Here is a 15,736-nt window from a genome sequence, read left to right on the forward strand (position 1 = left end):
TGGGACTTCACAGAACCTGCCTGTCAGATGAAGATACGAGTACTGTTCCTGCTGTCAAGCAGTTCTTTACTGGAAACATCAAGCTACAGGCAATCTACAGGCACTGGACAAAATTTGTGTAATTTTAAATGACAAATGATCTGAGTTATCTACCCTCCCATATCTTCCATAGCTCTCATACAAAACATATGCCCTTACTCTGTAGGCAGGTGGTACTGAAATCCTTTTTCTGCTATGGCTTGGAGAAACTTTGATTATAATGAAGAGACAGACTTCCCGTTCTAACAAGTCTGCTCTGTAGAGGCAACAAATGGACTTTAACAGAAAGGCTTTGTGTCCGTTCACCACACATCTGTGAGTGTAGAAATATGCAACTATTATAGGTTCCCCAGGAAAATTTATCGCCAAATTCAGTCCTGCAAATCTATCTGCTCTCCGGAAACGGACACTGAGAACGTCTTGCTCATAGTAACTCATTCACATGAGCTGCAAAATCTGTTCCTCAGAGTGCTTGGCACGAGTGCTGTCTCTCAGAATGCATATATTCATTCTCTCTCCACTGATAACTGAAAAGTGAAGGAGAGACAGGCAGCACTCTTATGTAGTGCCCTAGGGACCAAGGAATCCCAAGCAAGAGCCTGTCAGGAGCCATCACGCACATCCCCCCAGCTGAGATTTTCAGCCCAAAGGGCTGCTTCACAGCTGGGTCGCTGACAGCAGCAGCTTCACACCTATCACACAGCTCACTGCAGGCTCACACTGAGCATGATAATTTTGTAGTTTTGTCTCCAGAGCAAAAGAATTGCAGAAGTCCTGAGAGCATTTAAGGAACGCAGGAAATACAATCTCATGAGCTATTGCAAAAATAGTGAGAGAGCTTATCAACATTTGCTGTAAGAACCTGAAAGAATTTTTACCTGCCAGATGCTGAGTTTCTCAAAACCAAAAAACACAGAATGAGGGGGAGGAAAAAAAACAACACAAAAAAATAACCTTCCCCACCAACAAACAAACACACACCCGCCCCAAACAGTCTTGCCAACAAGTTCTAATGACGACACCCTGCTAGACTCCATCTCTCAAAAAGGGAATCCAGTACAACCTGTCAAAGCCCTAAGGACCTTCTCACTACTGTTTTTGCTGTTTATACTACAACCGTACAAAGCATGGAGACAATGTCATACAGTGCTGCATGCTGTAAAATACATGCAGTACAATATAATTCCTGTCTTGAAGAGCTTACACTATCCTTGCAAGCAAGATAGAACAAGTTACTGTGAAAAGGGGAAAGATACAGTGCAGATGACAGCGAGATGACGACGATAAGGCCTACGCACACAGAGGGCTGAAAAAAAAAACCAAAACATATGGCTCTGAGTTAGCTCTAAGAATCTCTCCTGTTTATAAGTAGATAATTCAGCTTATTTCCAGTTGTCATTCAGTGCTGCCTTCAGTGAGTGGCTTATTTCTCACAGGCATCCCATCTGTCCCATTCCTGGCCCTTCCCCTCTGCCTCTTCCATTCCCCCAAGGGTACTGAGACCATTTTAAACAGGAGGACATTGTTTCCTCTACACTTTTATTTAGCTAAAGAAAGGTAGATGTACAGGACTGAACAAGCTGAAAGCTTTTTTCTGATAACGAAGCTGGTGTCACTGCTATTGCCAGAGGAGGTCAAAAAAGCAGTATCACAGCTGTCCCTAAGGAATAAGTTCACCAAATTGTTCTAGCCAATCCAGAGAGCAGGAGAAAATGAGGGACCTTCATTACTATATTATTTCTCACCACGATAACATCTTCCTGTCCCATGGTCTCAAGCTATATAGCACTGGCAGTCCTGTTATTCTGAACTAGATAAGTGTCCCTTAGTGTAAAAGTGCTCTACATAGCGGAGACCTGGGATTTTGAAAAAAAAACTCCATGCCAACCACACAACTGACCTAAATGCAGCATCCAGCCCCCCCTCACAGCAAACACACACATCACACACAGCTTCTCAGATAGATATTATCAAAGCAGTCATCAGAGAGCACATGAATGTGCACAAGATCCAGCAGGGACGCTTCAAGTTAAACCCAGCTGAAACATCCTTTTACATAAACAGGGAATCTTGGACATCAGTTTGCAGAGCCAAATAGAGGCGATGAGGCATCTGCAAAACAACAGCAAGATGCCTTTCTCAGTCGTGCTCCAGCTGGCAGGTAGACCCAAAGACATTGCACCATAAACAAAGGAAAACAACAAGTGTTCTGGAAGAAGAACAAAAAAAATGCCTTTCCAAGGAGTCTTGAACAGAGCAGGTCATCTACCTGCAAACTGGAAAAGTTTCAAGCACACTGTCAGCACAGAAAAAAAAAAAAAAAAGGACTAAAAGGAAGCCTTTTGGTAAAGAAAAGTTTGTGCTGCTTCTTCTAGCTGAAGGGAAATAAACACACAGCTTCCCCTTAAGATCCCAGAAAGCTTGAAGTGGGGCATGATGCACATTCCCTCTGAGTGATCAAATCCACTAGCACGGGGGCCCTGCTTTTCTTGAGTACAAGAACAATCAAGAAAACAGGATAATAAATAATGTATAGGAGGAACGTGTCCCTTTAAGATATGTTGGCACAGAAGATAGGCTGGAAGAAGTAAAGCAGCATTAGTCCATAATTACACGGAGGGTTTTCAAGAGTCTGTATTTCATGGAGATTCAAAAGCAGAGCAGAGACTTCTTGGGTTTGTAACGAGCAAATACCAGTAGCATTTCAGCAGATCTATAAAATTTAGACTAGTCCTGAGAGAGGAATAATTTTACTCTTTAGCAAAAAGATGTGGATTAATTCACAGAAGAGTGATTGAGCCCTGTTCCTCTAAGAGCCAGGAGCGAGTCAGGTGAGAAAAGCCTCAAGGAACTCCCAAGATTAAAAGCAGATGTCCACATAATTGGGACAAATGAACAATTGAATAAAGTGGGTGAAAAAAAAATATCCTTAAAGACTAAAAATATTCTGGAAGGGGAGCTGCGGAGATGAGGGTCAGCCCTCTGCAATCAGCAATCAGTGCTAGGCAGTGAATAGCAGTGGAATACATAACCAGCCTCATTTCCGGAGCTAAGAACAACTCCTTGCCTGCAAAACACTTACAGCTTGATCCATACAGAGCTCTATGACCACCTAGTTTTCAACTCTGAAATTTCACTCAAATAAGCTAAACCCCAAAACCGAGTATTTTCTTAATAATTATAAGCTGTTGTAACTGGTACAAAGACTTGAAGTGACCCACGGTAATGTGTGATGGAAAGGCCACAACTGCTCTTCAGTGGTGAATCCAGTGAGGAGGGGTTGTCCATGCAACACCACTATGTTGAACAGTGTGCCCTCTGAAAAGAGTTTGGAGAATATCTAACACACTAACTTCACATCCTTGACACACTAACTTCATTATTTCTGCAAAGTTACAGAAGTTGTATTACTTCTGTAATACAAACTTGAAAAAAATTACTTGCTTGGGCCTACCTCCTAGCTTCCTAAATTCTGGGCTTTTAGCCTGTGATGCTAAGCGAACACTGTGCTGTCCTTACTAACGTGAAGGATTGGACACCTAAAAACAAGCTCCTTTATCTTAAATCCCTACAGCGTACTTCAAAATACAGACATGCCAATCCTCTCCCGTAGAATAACCTGGAACAAGCAAAACACTAGAACAGTACAAACAAACCTTAGGAATCTCACGAGTTATCTTAGAGTTCTAAGGTATTAAGATCAAAAAATAAAAATCAAGATCAAGCATAGCCTGAACAAACACTGACGGATGGGTGAATAGAATTCCACTGGGCAGCAAGGACACACCACTTACCCCTGGGAAACTGCCTATTCTGTCTGTCTCCATAGTTCTGATTATTTTTTCTCCACATAAGAAAGATTCACACATTCCACATGCTAAGAGTTTCACAGCTCTCCAAATCACAAAGGCTGTTTGTGCTTTGGTACAGGGACACAATGTCATCCGTTAAATTCCAGCTATACCACATAAAAAAAAAAAAAAGACAGAAAAAAAAAAAAAGAAATTACTCTAAATTACTCACAGAAAAAAAAAAAAAAAAAAGCCATCTTCTTCTGTCTTTCAAAAAATCAGAAGCTCCATGGAAAACTCAGTGTGAACACAAAGCCATTGTAGAAAGCCATATCTTTGAAAATAAACAGGAAAAACATGAGCTCCAGCACTTACGTCAATCAGAGGGTTGTGCTCCGTGCTGACAGTTCTGTTTGTTTGTTGCAATGATCTGGAATTACTATTTATGCTTTCAGCGGTGGAAGAGGGCTAGGAAGTGTAAAGGTGGTGGTTATCAGGTCACGATGAAGAAATACTGCAGAGAAGCAACATCAGCAGTTTTTAAAGAGTGTGGTAGACCTCTTTGACCACCATTTAATTTTTGAAGTATGTATGTGCAGAAGTTTGGAAAAGGCCCTGAGGTGTCAGCTTGAAAGCAGGTGCAAACCAAACCCAATCTGGACAGATGCCTGAATGACAATTTCGACTAGGTATTTCAGAGCCACCTTGTTTTCAGTCTTGGTAAACAAATCCTGCTGAGGGTGGAGGTCATTATAGTTGTGCTCTTTATCTTCAAGCTCTTGTTTACTATTTGTTCAGATGATTAATCTTGGTATTACTTTCTGTGGAAAGTCACCTGTATCTGATGGAGTATCATCATTCCCAATCACATCGTGTGCAGAGATTGTAACTTCGTTTGTCCCCAGTACCTGCTCTCAGTGATTAACTCTCCATAACTCTCACATACCAATGACTGCTACCACTGCAACTTGCTCAGAACATGGAAGTGCACTACAGGGAAAGGTTAATAGTAAAACATAACAGCCTTGTTCAGCTGTTTGATTCTTCTTGATTGTTCTGTGTAAATGCCTTTATTCTGGAAGTCGTACATGGGACTTCCAGATTTTGTAACAGGGACAATTCACTCCAAGTGAAATCTGGAAGTACTTTGTTGAGAACAAGAGAGATAAGGAACTACCAAAAAAACATTTTCTTGTTACAATGCGACCTACCTAAAAGACTTGTTCTATAAACAGAAAAATGAGATAGCCCATATCTTACCTCCTCTGCCAAGCATGGACAAAACACACTGGTCTCGAGCAGCTTCTCACCCTGTTTCCAAAACAACTTGCTTTGAAAATTTCCACTCAGACTTGCTGCATAGTTTATTTTAATTACTACTTTACCAGTGAGAATCTCTGGTATCTATAAGTTTAAAATATGCATGGGGCAGGAAAATATAATGTAAGTAGTCCAGACAACTGAAATAGCAAGTTAGATCTCATTTGGAGGTCAAATTGATGCTTCAGTAAAAAAAAAACACCTCTGGTCAGCTCAGAAAGAAAGTTGCTCCTGTGCTTTGAAATTCTCTTCCACAGACGTAGTACAGAGAGTTTTGTGAAATGCTCTGCACGTTGATTTGTCTCAGCAAAAGTTAACAGGAAAGGAAGCAAGCAAGCAGATTTTCAAATGGGCAAAGGACAGACTGAAACATACCAACTGCAAGCACACCCATTACCAAGAGATTTTTAATGAAGCTGCCTGGAGACCTTGAAATATTGTGTAAGACAATAAGTTCGCAAAACATACAGTGATCAGCTGAGTCAACACCAATAACGTTGAAGACTAGCACGCAGTTTCCCTCCCCCCTAAATCCTTCTAAACTAGTAGGAAGAGATTATCTGTGCTAATTATTATGTTCCTTTTAAGGACTTACACAGATTATAAGGGAGCAAGAGACATTCTATTAAAGCATTCAGCATGATAACAATCACACAAGGAGACAAAACAGTTCAAATTCATGTTCAGAAAAAGAAAGAATAAGTGCTGCTGAAACCAGAAGCACTCCCTGCTTTTGATACTGGCCAACAGCCCTGATTAAGCCAAGCACAATTTGTTTTTTTAATATGCTTTTAAAAACTCTCTTCCCCAAAGTGACTGCTTCACATGGAGGTTTGTAACAGGAGAGGTACCAAACTGTACGAAACCCATGCACGTTTCTGAAACATGCTCAGGCAGCCCTTGGCTAACCTAGTGAAATGCAGCATTCACAACATAATCAGCATGTGTCCAGCTCCATTCTCCATGTACCCTGCCTGTTTCCAAAAGCCCCCCTCAGGCTGCCCGTGTTGGCAGTGTCCTCGTGTACTTACTATTCAGTGAAGAACCTGGCAATGCCATACTGACTAATATCTTCTCTGTTCTCCAACAGCTGGCTCACTGCATCCTCCATGTACGTGAGGACATGTCTTTGAGCTGCAAATAAAAGACAGTAAGAGAGAGAAATTAGAATACAAGTGGGCCTGCAAAGCCCAGAGCCAGACTAGCCTCACTCTGTGCCTTACAAAAACAAACCAATAAGCATTTGCTCCCTCAGTTAGAAAGCAGAGCTTAAATTCTGCTAGATATGGATAGTAGAACTCCTCACTTAAGTCCTGCTTTCATTCCTGGCTACACAGAGGTAGTCATTAACAGTGTGGACCCTTTTTTAAGTCCCCTGAGATTCTGCAAGCAAAGGAAGTTGCAGATGCAATGGAGTTGTCTGCCTTGCTGGAAAATGCTTACTCCTGATCTCTGTTCCGAGTCACAACCATCTTTCCCATACAGCTCATCAATGCTGTATCAATGGGGTTGTTGCAGAGCTTTACATGTTCCCCACCCGTCCCTGCTTACGAAGCCAAGTAGCTCTAAGGTTGTTCTGTAAAGATTTTTTCCTAAAGGTGCAACTAAAAGTACATCTGCTTCCATGCAAGCATCAATGGCTGTTCTTGGAGTGGCAGGTGGGGAACAGGTCTCAGTGCCAAGAGAGATTTATATTGCTCAACAGTCAATCTCAACTAACTGCCTAACCAAACGCAAGGAGATTTCAGAAGAGGCAGATCTGCCAGAGCCCAACCACAGAACCCCGCTCACTTCTGAGTTAAGGTAGTTTGGTACAAGACAAACCATTTTGCTGCTTCTACAGGGGGCAGACTCTGTACAAGTCAAGCGCTTGCCAGGGAGGAAACAGCGTGGATTTGCCACTGCGAGCCTTTGATGTTTTTGGCTGGAAACCAACTCGGAGCAACAAAGAGCCGAGGCTGGGGTGATGCGCCAGCTAGCAAGCAGAAGACTTTCCAAATCTACAAGTTCAACAATCAGAAGACAAGTCACAACGAACCCAGGAAAATCGTTCCTAACCTGGAAAGCGCACAAGCCCTGTTCCCAAAGCACACGCCTCCATCCTAAACACGTATGCTACTGCACCTTTGCAAGTAGTGTCGTGTCCTAAAAAGAGCAGGAGAAAACCCTCAGGGGATATAGGAAAGGCAAAGGCTGTTCTTGCTCCTTGCCAATCTATTCCAGACTTGGCAGCATCATCCCCTCAACCAGCAACTGGCCAACCTCAGACCCACATCAATATTCTTCAAACCATTTTAATTTGTGCTTAATACCCTGGTAAGTGTCAAGCCTGTGCCACTCGATACACAGCGTGGAAATCCCTTTCATCTTAGTGTGGGGCAGGTGGACTTCAAGAGAGGCCCGGAAGTGATTATTCCCAGTGGATACAGCGATTAAAAATATGTATGAACATTGATTGCTATCAGGGGATTTCTCTGCCTAGAACACTTTTCAGGACAATGGCAAAATTGGTTAAGCACACCCTGGAAAATACCTTGCAGCTGATAGCAAAATGGTGAGCCAAAGGTTCAAAGATATTATCTGGCACTAAAAGATACAGGGCGTAGCTTTATTTAATTATTTTAATGCAAAGGAATAAATTTAATTTATGTGAGTGATTAAAGAAAAATAGCTCTGCGCACCTGTGTCCCCTGAGGGAGGAATGAGTCGTGCAGCTCAGTCACAGTCTTAAGATAACAGCAACTGGGTAACTTTATTCCAGCCCATCCTTCCTCCCTCTTCATTATGCAGCCCATCTTACACCCAGAAACTGTCTTCCCAGGCCCCTCGTGGGCTGTCAGTGGTACCAGGTTAAGCCAGGAAGCCCTGCTAGCAGCCAGCCTTCCACTCACGTTGGTCTGCAAGCAATGTCTGAGTTCCCACTCAACTGTAAAACCATTTCCTAAACCTCGTGGGGAAGCACACGCACCTTTTGTTGAAGAGCCCCTATCAGCGAAACACATTTCTGTTATTTGGCTTGCTTGGAGTCATTAACCTCTCCCCGAAAAGACCAAGGGAATAAACAGGCACGGTCCTACAGTGCTGCACAACACAATAAGACCGACCTCTATAACAAAGACCTTTAAGTCTGCTCCTGGAGAATAAATTAACTTTCAGCATGGAATTTCAGCCATTTCTGTCACACGTAAGTGTACACAAATATGCACGGGTCACTACTGAATACAGTCCCTGGACAAAGGATATTTCTGTTAAGCTTTTTGCTGCATGGTCTCCGGATCCTGGCAAAGAACCTCTCTCCATATTTCCCAGAAGGTAGGTAGGGGAGTAGGGGAGGGAAGAAATTAGTGAGCAGAGAAGCTGAAAGAAAATAGCACTTGCAATCTACTTTAGAAGCCTCTCTCCTTGGCTCTTTGACTACTGTGCTGTTTTCCAGGTAGCACAGCTCACGGTGCCAAACCAAATTCCAGTTCTGGCTTCCTGTTCTCTGGCTGCCTAGTTTCATGGAACGGTACGAGCAGTGTTTTATAGCCCGACCAACTCGATCCTACACAAAAAAAGGCATAGAATATAACTTAATTTGCAGGCAGGTTCTAGCAGGCCAGGGAGGCAAAATAAAACGCCAGGAGTCTGGTTATAGCAAAACACGAGTGCCATAATTTATACAAATGGTACTTTCCATAACAAACACGGGAACCATACCGCAACATTATCTATTTATGCGAGCAGAGAGTTAAAAATCCATGGGGTCCTGTGCAAAATAAACATGATGATTCATAGCTTTTAACAACGTTTTAGATTCTTTGAAAATCTGGGGAGATGGAGTATTGGTATAGTCAGTGCTCATACTTTTGAAGTTAACTTTGCAATAAGGCAACAAGTCCAAATCAGAATGTAAAGCCCAAATACTCATTCAACAATGCCATTACAGCTTGCTCTCCCTGCTCATTTCCTTCCTGATAGGACTCCTGTATACTGCAGCTTCCATGCACATTACCTTCATCATTTATTGTTTATGGCTTATTCCAACAAAAGCTCTTCTCCCTGCTCATACAAAACCTTCCTAGGTAATGGATCACGCAACCTGTATTTGCTGAGCTCTTCCCCAAACATGCCCACACCCCACCATCACGCACGTGCTCAAGGTTCAAAGTTAATTTTGGAATTAAGGCACTCTGGCTCAAAACCAAGTTCAGGGTTGAATAGTGGCTGTTCAACTCAAGCATGGCCAGACCAGGTCATACAAGTTTCCTCCAGCTTACAAGAAAAAGGCAAACAAGGATTACATCCACAGTCAGTCCACATTCTCTGTTTACATGACCCCAACTAATTCCCTTTAGCTGTAACAGTACCAAATCATGTACTAAAACCAGTCCTTTCCTAAGTCTGTGAGTGACCTCTTTCAGTCTGCTTATGAGAACAAACAGTCCTGGTAATCTGTAGACTTGATTACAAAATATGCTAAGTACAAGCATTGATACTTGAAAAAATCTTGAAGGAAAAGGAAAAATGAATGCAAATAATACCAATACATGAAACAGAATATGTGTCTTGAAATTCTCAAAGCCAGAAATTCAGGAGGAAGGAAGGAAATACACGTCACCTTTAAGTAATGATACTGCATTTATGTATTTTTTTATTTTTTTTTAATTACTGGTAGTGCTCAGGAACCAGGAGGATTAAGACCTTACGTGCGCTGTAGCACTGTTCACAAGAGTTGCGTAACACCTACTTCAGCACACACTGGCAACACGATGGAGTTAACTGTGCTGCTTCTGCATATTAGCTACCTACTGTTACAGCTTAGGTGCATTTCTCTATCACTACATTAATAATTAGCTTTTATTTCCAGTAAGTTTGCTTTTTCTAAGATGGCATAGAGAAAAATAATAATACTGAAGATAAATATACCAGCATGCTTACCAGAATGTGTTACTGCATGTCATAAACAAAGGGACTAGGAAACATGGGGTGGCCGGAAGATGCAATAAAAAGATCAGCAGAAGCTGCAAACAGAAAAATAAAGTGTGCCAAACAAACTGAAGGAAGACTATGATTAGAATAAACTCACACAGGATAGTGAAACACACATCAGGACAGGCCACCAGGTATATCCTGTTAAAAGAAGCAGCAGAACAGAGCCTTAGAGCAGAGGTAAATCCAACCAAATGATCAAATTTTTTTAATTATTTTTTTTCCCCTAGCTGGTTCATTCCTAGCATAGCAGAATATTTTGAAAAATTGGGAGTGAGAATTCCTGGATAATAAGACCAATTTTTATTAATTATTTGCCTCCTCCTTAACTAAAGTGCTGAAAATACACACTCTTCGATGCAATTAACTTTGTAACTCATTTCAGTTATCAGAAGTTCAAAAGCATTATAAGCTTTAACACACTTGAAATATTTTCTGCATTTCTAAATCTCTAAGAGTGTACAAAGTATCAGCTAAGTACACTTTCTGAATTTATTCTAAATTGGTGCTTAACTAAGGAGCCTGCTGCATTACTGACTTTTGGAAAGAGACATCTATGACTACACCAAACCAGCTTCATGCAAGGAACTATAATGATGTGAGAAGGAATTAGCAAGGATACAAATTGCAAGAACAAAATAACAAATTCTGGAAGATTTTCCAGCATTAATGGTCTTTCAGGATGCTATTCTTAATCTCTTCAGATATCCCCAAGGAAAGGACTGAGCAAGAGAAGTATGTAAACAAAACAATCAACCTAAAAGCTTAATCACTGTACAGCTGTGGTTCCTTCCAGCTTGGCAGTAAAATTTCCTATTAACCCTAAAAAAATGGGGTTAAAGGACAGAACGTGTGGCAAAGTGCAAGGAGACCTGGTGGCACCAGAAATAAACACTAGGATGGGAGACACCGCCATTCAGGAAAGCACGCTAAAAGACAACAGGACACATTGTATTTTGTACGTTTACAGTTTCAAAACTGCTTTCAACAACACCACCAACAAAAAGAAATGTTTCAGTTTATAGGTTAATCCTGACCATAACTGAAAATTTGTCTCAAACAATTAATCAGCATATTAATTGCAAACCATGACGTTGCCCTCCTTCAGTTTGCACACACATCCTCAGACCACACACAGACCGACTTCACTGCTCAAGTCCCTCCAGCAACCACCTCCTGCAAGACACAGTACAGCTGCTGGGAATCACCACCTCTTCATTGCAAAACTGTTGAGCTATTTAAAAAAATACAAAATAAAAAAAAAAATCTGAGTTTAAGCAGTACATTATTAACACTGTGGAAGTAATCATCATTCCAGCTTGTTCTAAGGACACTAAATAACCCAGTGGCTCCCTACCTCTTCATACTCACATGCTCTCCAGTTCTGGAAATCTCCCTAGCTCAGTCTCAGATTTCCCTTATGCCCTTCAAGCTAAGGTGGAAGTCCTGAAGTGCAGCAGCAGGTTTGGGGATGAAACTGCAAAGTTGGAGAAAGTCCTAGATTTTGGAGAAACTGCTAGTATCTTAGAAGATTCTAATGTATCATTTTTACAATCAAACTTGAATGCATCAGTGAGGAAGTCATTCATACTCCACGTTATAGATCTCCTATCCATACAACAGAGCAAGAAAGAAAAAGAAGGGGGGAAAAAAAAAAAAAGCATTGCATTGTTTTCACTTTTTAGACCACAAGCTTTTTCAGCCAGAAAAAGCTTGTCAGATACCTCGATGAAGAGGAGATTCAGCATGGGCTGAGATGTCTGGATACCAATATAATCTGTATGTTGAATACGCTGGTGAATAAATTGTGCTCAGGAAAATTGAGTTTGGAAGTCCAAGACTGTTCAGAAAAAGAGTAAATCCTGGTTGTGTGCAAAGTATCTGCACAACTGAAGTTCTCTGCTGGAAGCTGCCCTTGGTTTTGTAAAAGCACCAATGCCATGAATGTTCTTTCAACTCATTAAGCTCAAGCCCTCTTAAGAGAGAGATGAGGAAACAGGACCTTGTTTCTGGCACTCGGTAGCCCCATGCTTTACCAAGAAGGCATTTCCCTAACAGAATATTTATGTTCTTACATGTCTTATGTTGGCAGAGGAAGAAAAGAAACAACATCCTGGAGCTGGCAAGTGAAAAGCGGGAGAATCCAGGGGAAAATAAAAGTTCAGAAATTTGCAATAATCTTCAGCACTTTCTTTATAACAGAGGAGGAGGGGAAACATACAATTTGAAGCTTCAGAAGACAGCTGCATGAGTAGAACAATACACTAAGTGCTCCACTGCCTGCTATAAATAACCAAGCAATCACCAGTTATTAAACCATAATGAGGAAGGCATGGAAAAGTGTCTCAAATAGGCCTCATTTTGCCTACTGTAGTTCTAGTCTCATCCATCAAATGTAAAACACATTTTCATCACTATCCCCAAACACTAAATGTTGTTTACTCAGTGAAAACGCTGTTTAAAATATCCTGCTTGTTACAACTTCTTCACTGTAGCCTTTGTGCCAACTTTGCAGACCTCATTTCTTTTCCTATTCTCTCAATTCTAGTCACCTCTGTTCTTTACCTGCTGTCTCGCAGTCACTATGGCCTGAGTTCTGTATTTTCCAGGAACTCTGCTGTACCAAAGCTTTGCATTTATTTTTCATTTTAAGAGAATGCTTGATTCACTTCTCCATGTTTATTTATATTTTAACTCACAACTGCTTTTTTCCCCTTAGAATATGTTCAACTGTGTAGTACTCTTAGCATCCAAATTGGACACAAAATATTTTTTTTTCCATATTTAAGGTAAAAGTGAACACAGCAAGTAACACAAGGTTATTTTGGCCACTGATTTTTATTTGTTTGCCTATTTTCAGTTGTGAGAAGGGAGGGAAAAGAGGTTAGGTGTAGCTCACCCATTCCAGGCCAGGAAAGACAGAGTGCCACCTGATCTGGGAGACTCAAAGAATACCTCATGTGGCAGCCTGGGGCAACACAATTTCAGAATGAAATTACAGAATGTGAAACTTGTTTATCACAGTTGCTTACAACCCCACATCAGACAACAATATTAACAAGACTTTGAGGAACACAATAGGACGAATCCAACCAACGGTGATTTCAGAATGCCAAATAATGCAGAAAACTAAAAAGCATCTTATAGAAACAGTTTTTATCAATTCCCCACTGTGAAGACAAAATTCATTCTCTTTTGTGTGTGAGCAGCTTGGTAAGTTACAAAGTCTCACGAAGACAAAACAATTATTCTTGATGACATTTACGGCCAATGAAAACACCCCTGCGTAGCAGACGCTTTCTCTCTAATAGAGGACAGATTGTAACTTAAACAGAAGGATGCGCTATGTGAGCAACAGAACAAGCTCTTATACAAGCTACTGCTCAACCTGCATGCTCCTGTGTGTCTTCACCTAACCCAAATGTCACAGAAATTTAGGTTTTACAAAATGAAAAGGGAAGGGTAGATCAGCAAGTAGAACAGAGATAAAAGGAGGCTCACTTTAAGTAGGCTAATAATGCTGCTTGTACCACGCAATGTTACATACCTCTCAGAAGTCTCACTTCTCAGCTTCAGGTGTAAAACAGAAAACTGGTTATTTCTCCTCACTCTCTAAGATTTTTTTAGTCTGCCTCCTAGATTGTTTTGACTGATTCAGTCCTTACTGACAAGTTTCACACGAGTAAGAGTTAAGCGCCGATTTCATTAAAAACAATTAAACGAACCTAAAACCAAGTTGGCTCATTAAAAAGAAAGAAATTTTGCAAGTTGCAGCCTAGAGCAACTCTGTGGAAAAGTTATGAGCACCTCTATTAATGAATAGGTTGAAAATGCTGACGTGGTGTGATAGAGCAGTACACAACTGAAGGGTGTATTTACACGGCACGCCGTGATATTGTTCTCAAATACCTGAACTAGCGCCAACATTGAAATCAGTAGTAAGAACTTCACCAAAGTGGATCTCCTGAGAATCATCCTGACCTGAGAACTAAACCTCTGATTTCTGCCTTGAGTTTCCTTAACGCAGAACAGCACCGTGGTCACGTAGGGGGATGCACAAAGCATCCCAGTAATGGCCTAGTAGCAAAATTATGAGATTCTACTCCAAGAGGACCTACATCACTCCTCTGCTTAACCACTTCAGCTCTCTTTCTTGCCATGATGCACTCTGAAAGACGGGTCAGATCCCTACTCATTGACACCAGTGCTAGGCTAAAGAAACTGAGTTCCTGTAGCCTCCCGCCTGTAGGACTGGATTTCCATTTACTGGAAGCTAGCGATGTTTTCTAGCCTTGTCCCATTCTGACTGACCAGAGATGGCAAAATCATGGTGGACTATGTACCACAAACCAATAGATGACGTTTCTTACCTTTTCTTGTATAAGAAAGCTCCAGAACGTTATGTATATCTTAACAGTTGTTACCAAATAGCATCTCGGGCCTAGAAAGTGATGGCTGAAGAATTTCACTTTTAAAATATTGATTTGTATGTGTTCCAAATGCTTACCACTTGCAATTCATCTCCTCTTTAGCAATTAAATGAAGTCATATTGACTTTTTTCCACCATAATTACTTTTCTTGACGTACTAACACCTAATCTCTTTGTTCCTTAGTTTACTGAACATTGAGTAGTAGCAACACAAACTGCTAGAGCTTCAAAGTTTGCAGTCAGTAAGGGAGCAGCTGCTTTATGAGTGAAAAGATTCCCATTTTACGGGACACAGATCAGTAGGAAACACCACCTTTATTCCAGAAGAAAGGCTAACACCCAAACCACCTCAGGCCCTAGCCCGAACCACCTCACAACCTAAGAGCAGCACCCGTTCTGACATTGCAAAACAAGCCTAAAATAGGGTTGCTTTCACAGAGGGCAAACAGAGGACTTCCAGAAGTCCTCACAGAGGATTTCGGATGGGCTACAGGGGGGCAGGGGCAGCAGCACCTTGCTCCGCGCCACCCCCACAGCCCAAGGATGCAGGCAGGCGGTGGCAGCCCACCCTCCTCAGCCCAACCCAGCCTGCAGGGAGATGGCACCCACTGGTCCAAGAGGGGCACCCAGAGGGATGCAAGAGCCCCGTTCCCCACCCGCAAGCCCCAGGCAGCCGAGATGGCGGACACGGAGCCCCCTCCTCTCGCCTCAGGGGCTCGCCCCGGGCGGGGAGGGCAGGCACCGGGCAGCCCCTCCGCGCCGCCCCGCTCCTCACCCAGGTACTCGGGCCCCGGCAGCGAGAGCCGCTCGGGGCTCAGCATCCTCTCGCCGCCGCTCCCTGACGGTTTCCGCCCGTTTCCAAGGCTCCCGACGCTCAGGGCCCGGCGCTGCTCCTCCGCCGGCCCCGGCTGGGAACGAGCCCCGCCGCTGCCACCGTTCCGGGCCCCGCAGCGCTCGGCCGGGGGCTCCTCGCCCCACCGCCTGCAGCGGGGCCACGGCGGTCACCCTGCACCCGCCCGGTGCTCGGCACCGGCCTGGGGCTGAGGGAGAGGCTGGGAGGCCGTGAGCCGCCTCAGGGGACGGGGCTGTGGAGGGCGATGTGACGGCACGGCTTGCCCTAAGGGGCTGGGGTTGACATGGCGGCCATGCCCTGAGGAAGGGGCCGGGGGTGATGGCCTGGGCTGC

At 42.8% G+C, this 15,736-nt stretch overlaps 1 protein-coding gene across 4 annotated transcripts in view; it reads right to left on the reverse strand.

Moving 5' to 3' along the window:
- Window positions 1–15,455, reverse strand: part of CSTPP1 (centriolar satellite-associated tubulin polyglutamylase complex regulator 1) — a 93,650-nt gene extending 78,195 nt beyond the window's left edge. For all 4 annotated transcript variants that reach the window (XR_014317624.1, XM_082761821.1, XM_082761822.1 and 1 more), the window contains exons 1-2: window positions 15,327–15,455; window positions 6,182–6,284 (exon numbers count right to left, since the gene is read on the reverse strand). Coding sequence is in view for 3 of the 4 variants with exons in the window: in XM_082761821.1 (XP_082617947.1) it covers window positions 6,182–6,284; window positions 15,327–15,372 (149 nt within the window). In the remaining variant the exon portion in view is untranslated. The remainder of the gene's footprint in view (window positions 1–6,181; window positions 6,285–15,326) is intronic.
- Window positions 15,456–15,736: the final 281 nt, after the last annotated feature.

Source organism: Aythya marila, assembly GCF_965140915.1.
Source record: "Aythya marila genome assembly, chromosome: 5".
Taxonomy (NCBI): domain Eukaryota; kingdom Metazoa; phylum Chordata; class Aves; order Anseriformes; family Anatidae; genus Aythya; species Aythya marila.